Raw genomic sequence first — 13,334 nt, 5'->3', positions numbered from 1 at the left:
ATGTTGTGTGCTTGAGTGTATGCTTACAGGAGATACATATTTTTGGTAAATGGTTTTTGAAAGATTTTTCTTCCCATTCTGAAGGTCCCTTTCATTGAACTTCATGGTGAGAGTACGGAGTATGTAGGACGAGCAGAGGATGCCATCATTGCACTTTCTAATTACAGGCTTCACATCAAATTCAAGGAGTCTGTTGTGAATGTAAGTGTTACTCATGCTGCTGTGCTAATACAGGTATTCTGAACTCAATCCAAATAAGAGAATTTAGGATAAAAGTACCGTGATCCTGTCTTTCAAAGTTAGTGATAATGAAATACCTCTCTATGATGTCACATATTTCAGGAAGAACAGATACATATTTAGGCACCAAAAGGTGACTAGACACCTCTGTAAATCAGGCTTTGTAAGGAAACTTCACATCACTCAGCTTTACGTTCTCTTTATGGCTGGCTGTCAGCCATTTGTTCTCCCTGAGCTCTGTATATACTCAGTAAAGAAATAAAAGGTCTTCCAAAAGGCTGTTTGGAGCACCTAAGCTAGACTCGTGCTTTGCTTGGAGCTTCAAAAGGTGGAACTAGGTCCAGCTACTGAAGTTAAGTGTCTGAAGTTGGATAGTATGGGTACAATCACTGACATGAGAGGTGTGAGTTGGATCCCATCTTCAGATGCCTGTTTCTTTAAAGAATTTTACTCTAAGTATCCATTCTTAAAAATTGTTACTTATCTAGCTATTCCTGATCGTAGACATAAATTAAACGGGCATTGTTTAGTCCTTTGCAGTAGTGTAACACTGACATGCACTAGTGCTGTAATACCATTTATGAGCGATATAGAATTTGATAGGACATCATACATGGCACAGAAATATTTTTGTGGGTATTTGTAATACAACAGGTATAATAATTTTTTTTTGATGATGGGTTTTTTACCAATTTCCTTATTTTAAGACAAATCCTGACCCTGGCTAATTGTTCACGGTTGCCAGGTGTCAGTCACAAATCCTGAAATATGCAGTGGTTACTTAAGTGTAAACCACCAAAACTGCATGTTATTCCAAAGCTGAGAAAAGCAAGGGAAGCAAAAGACAAGAGTTAACAAGTGTTCAACGCATACACGACTGAGACCCATGTGACAGTGGTCTGGAACATCAGTGGGTTTTCCCGTGCACTTAACCGATTTTACTTTTGATGCCATGTAGATCTTAAATTGTTTTTTTATTGTTTTGTGCCAGAACAGAATTATTAACTCTAAAAGATACTGCTTACCAACTGAAACTTAATCTTTACTGATTTAGCTTGTCTCTAATCATGTATCTATGTTATCTACAGACTTTGAAATGTGCCTGTGTCATAGTTATCGTTACTCACTTTAAATGCAATTTTAGTACATAAATTGTCATTGTAGGCTGAATAGGCGTGTCTGCTGGGCTGGTGAACATCTTGAAGTGCTAAAATTCGTGATGATGTGGGGGTTTTCAGCAAATAAAGTTTGCTGGACATATTTCTGAACATGGCAATTAATCAAAATGATGGCAAAAACATTATTGTTATAAAACTTTAATTGGGCATCTAAGGGCTATTATCTTCCAGTGCTGACCATACAAAGGATATGATACAAGTATGTGCATATGCAGAGGTAGCATAACTGTACTTTTCACTTCTCTTATTCTGTAGTCAATCCTGAAGCGTAACTTGAGACTTAAAAGTTAAGTTGTAGGTGCCACCATGCATTGGAATGGTAGCCAAGGGTCAGCTAGGTGTTGGGATGCTTCAAGTGCAATTCACCCAGATGCACCTCTGCATGCTGCTGGCAACAGAGAGGAGATGCATTACAAGGCATGTGTTTTATAGAATTCCTTTGCTGCTTTGATACAGACGTGAATTCTAGGGCTGAATTCTGCCAAGGGGCCTGTTACAATAAATCTGTATTGTACTCCTTGCTGTTAGATTTACTTTTTTTTTTTAATTCAGAGTCTGAATGTTGTATGAAATTGACAACTAGAATTGACGAAGCAAAGGACTGAATACTTAAAAACAAGGAGCTGGAACATGAGAAAAAAGAGAGTCCTAGAAATCAAATAATTTGTCCTGAAGAATGCCAGGAGTTACTTTACTGGAGAAGCCACTGCACTTACTGTCATATCTGTCCTTAGGATAATTGGGGGTATTATTTTTTAAAAACTGTCAATTTAATATTTTTGAGCAGTAACGAATTGTTGTTTTCTTAAATAATATTATTTGTGTTCAGGAAAGAGTCCATAAAAGTTTGTCAATGTTACCAAGTTAATTTTGCTTCCCTGTTTTTCGTATGCAGTATTCTGCCCTCTCACTTTGATATCTCCAAGGTTGTTAGTCCTGCTTCATATTTTCGTCATTAACCAGTAAGATTCAATTAGATAGTGTATGAGGTAGAGCAGAATATAGACTATTCTTTAGTAACCATATATGACCATCACTAATGACATAGTATGAACTCTACCAGAATCCAATGCGGAACAGGATTTGGAATATCTTTGAGGATAAAACATACTTGTAGTAATTAAGAACCATATTTAAATTGTTGAATTTTGGAGTAAGATCACTTTGGATATTGCTGATCAAAATTATTGATCAGATGGTGATTTTCTAAATTAAATCTTCAGAGTAATTTTCCTACTGTTTTTATATTGTTAGAGCTGTTCATAAAACACCTGTATGACCTTTTAAAAAAGTTTAAATGTCTGTTAATGTGAGGATTGGGGGTTTTAATTCTTTTAAGTGATTTTCATAAGAATCACTATCCTAAGTCCAACCACGCTAATGACCTTGACACCTCAGCAGAGAGAAATACTTCTGTGTAAGAAGGAAGATTCTTGGCAAATATCTGCATTATAGTACTTGTAAAATAAATTGATTCCCCATGTGAATGTGGGAATTCACATGTTTTGTGCAGGCATTTCTTCTTGAAGTAGATGGGATATTCTCGTGGCAAAAATGGTCCTCCAGAGAAAGCACTATGCATGTCAACTACTTTCCCCTTATTAAAGGCTACTGCATGAAGGGAATGGAATCCCGTTAAAAATGGATTCCTGATCTTTGTCTTTTTTTACCTCACTGTTCTCTTTTTGTTTACAATTCAATAGACTGGCTGTCAGAATGATGCTTGTGAAACCTCAGTAAGTAGCACAATGCTGGTAGATCACTTGCTGCACCTGTGCTTGAAAATAAATACATTTAAAAGTTGATAATGCTCACATTGCAACATTGCAGAAAACAGCTGTACGCGTACATCTTTTCCATAAATAATTTCCTAGATCACAGTAATAGTAGGAACATGGTGTTTTAAATGCAGAAACAAAAGATCCAGTAGACCATGCAGAAATTGGAGGGATTATGACATTCAAAAGTGTTGACTTACATTTATCCATGGGATAAAAATGCAGACTCAACAGTGATCTCTTGGTGCACATGGGAAGTTTGGTTCCCATGCCAATCTCTATTGATTGGCTTTCCTTAAGAAAATTTCAAACTTTGCAGCTGGTGAGTGTTTCTTACTAATCATTTTTCTCTATATAAGCCAATTGCATTTATGGGAGAATTGCAGTTTTAGTGTAGTTTAACAAACCACAAACTTGTATGTACTCTCTTTCAAATAGTACAATTTGGATATAGTTTGAAAAAAAAAAATCAGGATGACGAGATGAAGGGAGAATTTCAGTCTTAGTGATTAAGTAAGTTTTGGTATGAGCTTTCCCTTGCTTGGCGTTTAATGGAAAAATGGTATGTTATCTTCCTTATACATGTAGCACAGTTGTGGTTCATCTGTGCTGAACAGTACACTTAGTCCTTGTTTTGTTCTCAGGTCCTGATACTCAAATTGTTCACATTGCATGTTAATTATGAAAGCAGACAAGGGGACTAAATGGTTGCCTTCAAGACAAAAACTAAGTGTGATTAATTGTAATTAAAAGAAAAATTTTCTTCAGGTACTCCTTGTAGGTTATATGAACAAGGTCATACCTGGGAGGGTTGCAGCTCCCTCCAGCTAGGAGGCTCCTTGCAGACCACCTAAGCTGACCTTGCATCCTCAGTTCCTCCATATGTCATTTTACTATGTGCTTCTGGGCATATAGCACATAGCCTTGGCCTTGTACTGCTTAAAGCGTCCAGTCTGTAACATAACCCTAACATTATTTCAGGCTCTGAACTGGGAAAACAAGAAGAAAGTACTAATTACAGCTCATGGCCCTGGGTGTGACGTGGTGTCCTGGAAAGACTCAGGCCAAATGGTATACAGGGTAGGGTAAATAGCATAGTCACTGACAAAGGGGCTGGCTTTTAGCAGCCTGGCCATGGTCCACCGCATGACCACTTGGTGCTGTGGGCAAGGATTGAGCCATGGGGTGGGTTGTTTCAGCAGTGTAACCATAACTGCTGCCTTTTCTAGCTACAGAGGTATGTTTCTCTAAGTATATCTTGTACTGCTGCTAGATAACAGACAGTTCCAGTAATTAAAACAATAATTTTAAAATGTTTCAAAAAGCAAAAGCTTGAGTTGTAGAATGTTGCTATTGTTTAAAATGAGATAATTTCTAAAGAAGAGACAGTCAAGAGACAAATAGTTCAAGAGCATGATGCTCTAGTGCTCTATAATGCAATATGATTGGCCTTGGATAACAATGTATGTTTATTTTTACAGAAGCAGACATGATTGCTTCTCCACTGCTTTATTTCGATAGCCATTATTATATGGTGAAGTGCCTGCAAATAGAATTGATGACTCTTTCAAGAGCAAGCAAACTGCACTGGGTGTCTGACTTGCTGCATGCAAGCAGCCTGAAAAACATAACAATGGAAATGGAAGGTTGTCAGTGGAGAAGTGGGGAATGAAAGCAGATAATTTTAGAGTTTTACTGGGGGAAGAATAATGGACAGGAAGGAGACTGAAAGTGCAAGAGGATCAGAGGACAGATTTTTATGACCGGAAAAGAAAATTAAAAAGATTGATATGAAGGTTGCCCTGAAGAAAAACTGGCAGATTCTAAGGAAATAGATGGTGAGCTGCATGTAGACTGTCAAGAGAAAAAAAGAATGGCTGTTGAGCAGAGGGTAAATTGAAAGGGCATAGAACAAAGAGTGACTTTGAAAGAAAGGAATTAAGAATAATGCAGGAGTAGAAGAATACTTAGTATGTCATTAGAGTGCAGACAGGAGGAAAAGGAGCCAGAACCAGACTGCTGGCAGGAGGCAGCAAGGTGAAAAGCTGCTTAAATGAAGATGGACATGGGAAAAAATGCAATTAAAAAGGGGTTTGGGGGGAAAAAATATATTAACAGACAAAGCATTTGGATAACAAAGCAAGTCTTCTAGTTAGGGAAAGGTACCTTACTTTCTGTGTTGGTGCCATGTAAGTCAATGGTAGATTTAAATAATTTATTGGGTGTATGTGAGGCTGTCCAGTCAGGAAGAATGGAAGATTCTCCAGTCTGAGGTCCTTTCCAGTCCCTTAATTTATTAGACAAAACTATCACAACGATTTATCTACCTTGCAGACTGGAGTCAAGGAGGAGGAGGAGGCATGGAAGAAATTAGCAGTTAAAAATACTAACTATAGCAGCACTACATCTAATCTTGCCTGTAATGCATTCAAATACTCTGTTACATTGGTGTCTCCGTCTGTCAGCATCTTCACTGTACTTACTCTCTGCTGGTGACTGCAGTCAGTTTGAGCTTAAGAAAGGCAAATAGAGGGCTTACCTCACAGGAGGGAATCCTTATTTCATGTGCCGCTTCACATTGCTAGTTAGGGAAGTTATACTAGACTACCACAGATTTTTAAAACAGTAATAATACTGAAAACAAGGACCACAATTTAAGTTCCAGCTTTATTTGTATACCCAAACTACTGGGCTGTTCGATTCAGACACCACTCTTCTAGTTTCCTTTTCTGTTCTTTAATGGCCCAGTTACAACAAAAGGAAGAAAGAACGACCTATCTGTACCAGCCTCACTGCTCATGAGGGGATGAGAATTAGTACTTTCTCCAGCCTAGGAGAGTCCAGCTCTGCTGCTCAGTTGTGGTCTGACAAGGATAAAGGATGCATATTAAGACCATACCTGCCTGTTGTATTTTGGGGATTGTGAGCTCTAGGCAATTATTTGAGCTTTTGCAGTCAGAAGAGGATTCTGGATGCCAACTTTTGAGTTGGTGGGGAAACATGAGGTGCAGCTGTGGGCTGCGTGCCTGCCTTCCCAAGAGATATGGAGAGTTTTGATCGCTCTCCTGGGCACGGCATTCATGATTAGCTTTCTCTAGGCGTCTTCATGCTCAGAGTAAGTTTTCTTGTGGATTGAATTTCTGAGACATCTCTTTCTTTTGCCTACTGTTTTTAGTTCAATTTCCTTTTTTCATTGCACTGAAATTGGGTACTTTTTAAGCTTTGTGGTGCCTCAGTAGCAGCTCTCTTGATTCCTCAGCCCAGATCCTTGATTGGAGGTGACCTTCAAGGACTTGCCTGGAGTCCTATGGAAAGGCAGTAGCAGAGCAGGGTCTTACAGCCACATCTTGTAAGCCCCAAGCCAGAACTTAAACTATTGGATCATACTCCTCTGATGGCGAAGATGGTAAAAGAATATTTGAATATTTCTCTGATAGCCTTTGTGCTGAAGGATTGCAAAGGTCTTCTTGCCTTGTGTAATGTTCAATATGATTTCATAAACAATTCAAACAGTTTTATTCATTGTGTTTATTGTAGGTAGTAGCTAAATTCTCTGTGTTTGGAATTCAGACAGTTACATAAGAGATAGTTAGATACTAACTTTTATTCATTTAAGACTGTAATGGACATTTGCCTGTCTCAGGTAAAGGTCCAACAATATTAACACAGACTAATATATTCATCTTGTGGTTTCTTCTTAACTTTAAAAGTACTTGCATGTGCTTACATGTTTTGCCTGATCAAGCTTCTGCTAGTTACATGTGCCATAAAACATAAGTGCATATAACTATACCTTTAAAAATGAATGAATCAGCATTATTACTCGCCAATATGGCTGCTTTGGTCAGGACTGTTGGTCTGAACGGGCCAAATGGTTTTACCTGGGATATTTCCATATAAAAGGATCTAGACTGCAGCAGTCTGTTAAGGTGGATCTTGCTTAGCAGTTTATTGTTTTACACCAACAGCTAAAATTAGATTCCCTGGGTTGGGACCTATAAGAGAGAAAGATGCTTCCATGAGATAGGAGCTTGTGGGGTTTCTGCTGCTTTTTCTGCCTTCACATTTGTCACCAGCGTGCTGTAGTCTTCTCAGCTGTTTCCATGTGATCCCTTAAGATTTTTGGACTATACAGCAATAGAGCTGGAACTAATATGGTACCATACCTCAGAGCTGCTGAAGCAGTTACACATAGTTTTCTTTGGTTTTCTCTCTCTTCTCAGACTCCATGTAGTCCTACAATAAATCTTTGAGATAGGCAAACAAATTACAGTGTTAGTACTGTTTGAAATAAAATTATGTAATCTTTTTAATTGCAGGTTCCATTGCAGCTTATAGAAAGTGTTGAGTGCCGTGATATATTTCAACTTCATTTGACTTGCAAAGACTGCAAGGTTATAAGGTATGAATAAGCTGAATGTTAAATGGGGGGTAGCCTTGCATTCCATGTGCTATGGACAGCTGTGACATTTTAAGTAAATGTTTTTTCTTACTTAGTGGATTTACTTTCCCTTAAAATACTTCCTTTTGTCTGATTTTGCGTATGATAGCTGGGGATTTTTGTAAAGGGGATGGGAGCAAGATGAGCTGCATTTTTGCTTGCTGTGATACAATATAACAGCAAACCTTGGTCTGAGCCCAAGTGGCTGATCTTGATTTTATTCTGAAATGAATTTCAGTCTCACTGCATTTTCCCTGCCTTACAATCAGTTATAATGTATTGCTTCAATTAGGTACGAGATACAGAACTAGATAAAACCACTGAAACACATGCTTCTTGGAAGAGTATTTAATCAAGCTTTGGGATTTGGGGGGTTAAGGTGTGGGCTTGTGCAGTTCTACATGAAACCCTCAGTCTGGATAGCATCAGCTGCCCTGCTTTTTTAACAGCTGTGAGGGTACAGTTGCTAGCATTAAGACATAGTAGCCTACTGGAAAAGAAGCTAAGGGAATAAAGTAAAGCCAGGTCAGCAACCTGCTCTGTAACCCAGTAGACAGCATCATGTGGAAGGGAATTTTTGTTTGTGTCTGCCCTTCAGCAGACTTCAGAGTCTGCCCCAGGAGTCTCAGAGCTACTGAGCCTGAGCTACAGCTATTTCCTACTTTTCCACTGCAGAAATTAATTTTGATCTATAAACTGCAATTAACAAGAAAGGAGCATTTCTTTTTTGATTAAATGTTTGCTGGCAGTACCTTTTGTATAATGAAATGAGCCCCAGTCATATCTGAGCACTCAGAATGTTTAACAGGCCAGCTGCTTCCTGAAATGCTGTATTTTGACGAGGACTGATGAGGATTACTGATGTGTTAGAAACCACAGAAGCACCTGGGAATGGTCACGTAGGAACTGGGCCTTCTTCCCCCTAGAAGGTGGTGGGATCAGTAGCCCAACTGAGGTGTATCTACACCAGTGCATGCAGCGTGGGCAGCAAACAGGAGGAGGTGGAAGCTGGTGTGCAGCAGGAGAACTATGATGTAGTTGCCCTCATGGAAACACAGTGGGATGACTCGCACAACTGGACTGCTGCAATGGATGGCTGTAAACTCTTCAGAAGGGATAGGCAAGGTGGATAGAGCTGGTGGGCTAGCCCTGTATGTTAGGGAGTGTTTTGATTGTCTAGAGCCTAATTTTGGTGATGATAGGTAGGGCTGAGTGTTTTGGGGTAAGAATCAGATGGGTGGCCAACAAGGCAGGTATTGTGGTGGGAGTCTGTTACAGCCCACCCAACCAGGATGAAGAGGCAGACAAAATATTCTATAAGCGGCTGGGAGAAGTTGCACAATCACTAGCCCTCGTTCTCGGGGGAGGACAGGGACACACACGACTTAAACTTACCAGATGTCCACTGGAAATACAGCACAGTGGAGGAGAAACAGTCCAGGAGGTTCCTGCAGTATGTGGAAGATAACTTCCTGACACAGCTGGTCAGTGAGCCAGCTGGGAAAAGCACCTTGCAGGACCTGTTTGTGAACAGAGGACTTGTGGGTCATGTTGACGTTTGGAGGCCCTCTTGGGCACAACGATCACAAAATGATGAGTTACTGATTCTCAGAGAAGTAAGGAGGGGGTCAGCAAAACTGCTGCCTTGGACTTCCAGAGGGCAGACTGGTCTGTTTAGGAGCCTGGTTGACGGAGTCCCTTGGGAGGCAGCCCTTCAGGGCAGAGGAGTCCAGAACAGCTGGACATTCTTCAAGAAGGAAATCTTAAAGGCACAGGAGCAGGCTGTCCCCATGTGCCAAAAGACAAGCCAGCAGGGAAGACAGCCAGCCTGGCTGAACAGAGCCAGGAACGCAGGGAAAAAAAAAAAAAAGGAGAGTTTATGACCTTTGGAAGAAGGGGCATGCAACTCAGGAGGACTACCGGGATGTTATGAGGTTATTCAGGGAGAAAATTAGAAGGGTCAAACCCAGCTAGAGCTTAATCTGGCTACTGCCATAAAAGACCATAAAAACATGTTTCTATAAATACATTAGCAACAAAAGGAGGGCTAAGGAGAATCTCCATTTTTTATTGGATGCAGGGAGAAACATGGTGACAAAGGATGAGGAAAAGGCTGAGGTACTTAATGCTGCCTTTGCCTCTGTCTTGAATAGCAAGACCATTTGTTCTCCAGGTACCCAGCTCTCTGAGCTGGAAGACTGGGACAGGGAGTAGAGTGAAGCCCCCATAATCCAGGGGAAATGGTCAGTGACCTCTTACACCACTTAGACATGCACAAGTCTATGAGGCCAGATGGGATCCACCCAAGGGTACTGAGGGAGCTGGCAGAGAAGCTTGCCCAGCTGCTGTCCATCTTTTGTCAGCAGTCTTGGCTAACTGGAGAGCTCCCAGAAGACTGGAGGTTACCCCATCTACAAGAAGGGCAGGAAGGAGGATCTGGGCAACTTACGGGCCTGTCAGCCAGACCTCAGTGCCAGGGAAAGTTAGGGAGCAGCCATTCCCGAGTGCCATCACGCAGCATGTACAGGTGATCAGGCCCGGCCAGCATGCATTTATGAAGGCATGTCCCGCTTGACAAACCTGATCTCCTTCTATGACAAGGTGACCTGCTTAGTGGATGAAGGAAGGGCTGTGGATGTTGTTTACCTAGACTTTACTAAAGCCTTTGACACTGTTTCTCGCAGCATTCTCCAGGAGAAACTGGCTGCTCGTGACTTGGGCAGGTGTACTGATCACTGGGTAAAAAACTGGCTGGGCAGCTGAGCCCAAAGAGTGGCAGTGAATGGAGTTACATCCAGCTGAATGATCTCAAAGTACTTTTCCAACCTAAAGGATTCTATGATTCTACTTTAGAAGTAATATTTAGTTTAATTAAAATTAAATATTTTACTTCCTCTTAACATGTAGCTCTTGACATTTAAAAAAGCCACCCTTCTTCTCTACATTAATTTGTTATTTCTCTTCTGTTGCAAAGTGAATACAAATTATTTGTATTTATGCCCTTCCTTATGAATATCCCTTCAAAATTGCATCTCTGAGAATCAGTACTTGGTGACACTGGCTGTTGGAAGATCATGAAGTATGGGGCTCAGATACCAGATTTAGAACGTGTTCACATTCTTTTTCATTAACAAAGCAGTGTGTGTTTTGAATAATAGGGCTCAAGTGAAGATAGTACTGATTTGCAACACTAAAGGAATTTAGGAAGAAAATGGGATCTTTAGGGTGAGGTGTATCTTCTCTGGATATGGATATTTAATAGAGAATTATCCAGTCTAAGCCATTAGTCCCAGTTTGCTTTATAGTTGGTGATGGGAAATAAACACCTGCAGGCTGCAGTTCCTCGCAGCTATTTAGACATGTTTCGTGAGTTGGACAAGTTTTTTTTCCTTCCACTGACTGACTTTTAGGTATTCGCAGGTAGGGGTAATAAATCCTGCCCTTAGAGAATACAGATGCTATCATTAACCATGAATGCAGTAGAACACAGACGGAGCAGAACCTAAATACTTGGTGAATATTTTATAACTATAAAATCTTGAATTAATCTGTCAGAGCAAAATAAATCACTGATCTTATTTCCACCCTTTTATTTTAAAGTGTGCAGAAATCCTCTTTGAAAAGACAAGCTAATATAATTTTAACATACCGCTTTGAGACATACTTTTTTTCTGTGCAGGGAATGTTCTTGCTAGTTGTAGTTGCTAGTCTAATGTTTGGCAAAGCTCAGTCTCAAAAACATTGTATGTGCTTCAGACCAAGGCCAGAGAGAGAATCTTAGCGTATGAGAGAGGGGGGTAATGTAGGATTTCAGATACTGGAGTTTGTCCTCATTATTCACAAGTTAAGTATATTAATCAAATGGATATGTCTCCTATGTCTGATGAAAAATGTATTCTTGTTTACAGGAATACAATGCATACATTATAATGTATGTGATAGTTTTGTGAATTTCCATCTGACACCACCAGTCAGCAAGTCACTGTAACACTCTCCTGTCTGTGTGTGAAAGCTGCAGACTGAACTCAGTGATACTGTCCTTGGTTTTATATTAAATAGTATATAGTATATATATATAGCAAATAGCATATAGTATATGCATAAACATTTCCCTCATTCAGGGCTAGTAGGGCATACCACTGGTTTATCCACAATCACAGAACATTGCTTTTATGCTTACAACTTATTTTGACTTCCTAAGTGCGTATTTCTTTACTGATATGCCAAAGTTTTCATTTTTACTACCTATTAGAATGTGCATAGAAACAGAACTAAGTTATGTTTGTTCTCACTTTTTGCTTTCATAAATGTTTTCATAGTCAGCCTGTCAGATCTTATATTCTGGCATCTTTTACTGAAAATTAATAGATAAATGTTTGTTTCTGGGCCAGGTGTCAGTTTTCTACTTTCGAGCAGTGTCAAGACTGGCTTAAGCGACTGAACAATGCCATCCGCCCTCCTTCGAAGATAGAAGACCTTTTCTCATTTGCCTATCACGCTTGGTGTATGGAGGTATATGCTAGTGAAAAGGAACAGCATGGGGATTTGTGTCGGCCAGGTATGTGGGAACACTGTGGGGATCGTCACAAATGCACTGACTGTTAACTGCCTGTTTGCTGAAATCCAGAACTTTCCAAAAAAGTTATAAACAAATTCAGTCTGTGTTGCTGTAAACTGAACCTGGAAAATTTCAGCATGGACTTGTTTTTGTATGTAAGTTCTTTCACTTCTTCACTAGCTGGTGAATATCCTGTATGTGGTAATTAAATAGGTAATGGTATAACTTTGCTTAGAGCAAGGTGTCCTTTATTGTCTTGCTTGTCTCTACCGCACAGTCTGAGTTCTGTTCTGTCTTAGGATTAGCTCCCATCATAGCTACTTTGGGATCAGTATGCAAAGCAGCATCTCAATATCCCAAGGAAATTGTTGTGGTGGATTTGATTTAGTCAGTCATGTATAATACTAATAATGGTTTGCTCATCATACCAGCAACTTTCAGTCTAAAATATTTTCTTATTGATTGTGCCCACATTTTTTGTCTAGAACAGTGGTCTTCAACATAGAAGTTGAGGAGCAGGTGAAGGAGAAGGAAGTCCCTTAGCTGTTCCTGAGGTTCATTCACAGCTGCAAGACAGCAACCTATTTTAGTGAGATATCATCCTTGCTGGAAAATTTTTAGAAGCCCTCACGTAAATATAAGCTAAAAATTGGGATGCTTGTGGTTATAGTACTTGTTTGAAGATAAGGAAATCTGTGTTCCAGGTCCTTTACAATCTGAGGCTCTCTTCGCTCACAATTCACCTGTCTGAGAAAAGCATCCCAGTTACCAGGTTGAGGGAATGTTAGTGTGATCGTATCCTTACTACTAAAGCCAGTCTGGGGCTGAGCAAAAGCTGTCACTGTTTTGGTACCTGAGGGAGGACAGTCAACAGCTAGCACACAAGTGGCAGGAGGTGCTTCTTGGTTCTAGTTCTTGTTTCTGCACTTCACGCACTTTGTTAGCAGTTACTAAAGGCAAAAAAGGCAAGAACTAAAAAGGCAAAAAAATCCTCAGAGCCGAATTTTATAGTCGAGTCTTTTCCCTCCTGACTAAAATCAGGAGCTGGAAGATAGCAGACACGTAGATGGCTTGTGAAGTCTCCTTGTAGTTCTTTTCTCTTCCTCACTGAAACAGACGGGCTTCAGCCTAACACTGGG

General features: G+C 40.1%; 1 protein-coding gene across 14 annotated transcripts in view; it reads left to right on the top strand.

Annotated features, from left to right (window-relative positions):
- MTMR3 (myotubularin related protein 3) overlaps positions 1-13,334 on the top strand; it is an 82,877-nt gene that overhangs the window by 37,695 nt on the left and 31,848 nt on the right. For all 14 annotated transcript variants that reach the window (XM_056326571.1, XM_056326537.1, XM_056326543.1 and 11 more), the window contains 3 exons: positions 85-201; positions 7,516-7,598; positions 12,029-12,195. In XM_056326571.1, coding sequence (XP_056182546.1) covers positions 85-201; positions 7,516-7,598; positions 12,029-12,195 — 367 coding nt within the window. The remainder of the gene's footprint in view (positions 1-84; positions 202-7,515; positions 7,599-12,028; positions 12,196-13,334) is intronic.

This window comes from Falco biarmicus, chromosome 1 (genome assembly GCF_023638135.1).
Source record: "Falco biarmicus isolate bFalBia1 chromosome 1, bFalBia1.pri, whole genome shotgun sequence".
In the NCBI taxonomy this organism is placed as follows: Eukaryota; Metazoa; Chordata; class Aves; order Falconiformes; family Falconidae; genus Falco; species Falco biarmicus.
Note: the sequence above shows the minus strand (reverse complement) of the source record. Positions and strands in the feature narration are given on the sequence as shown.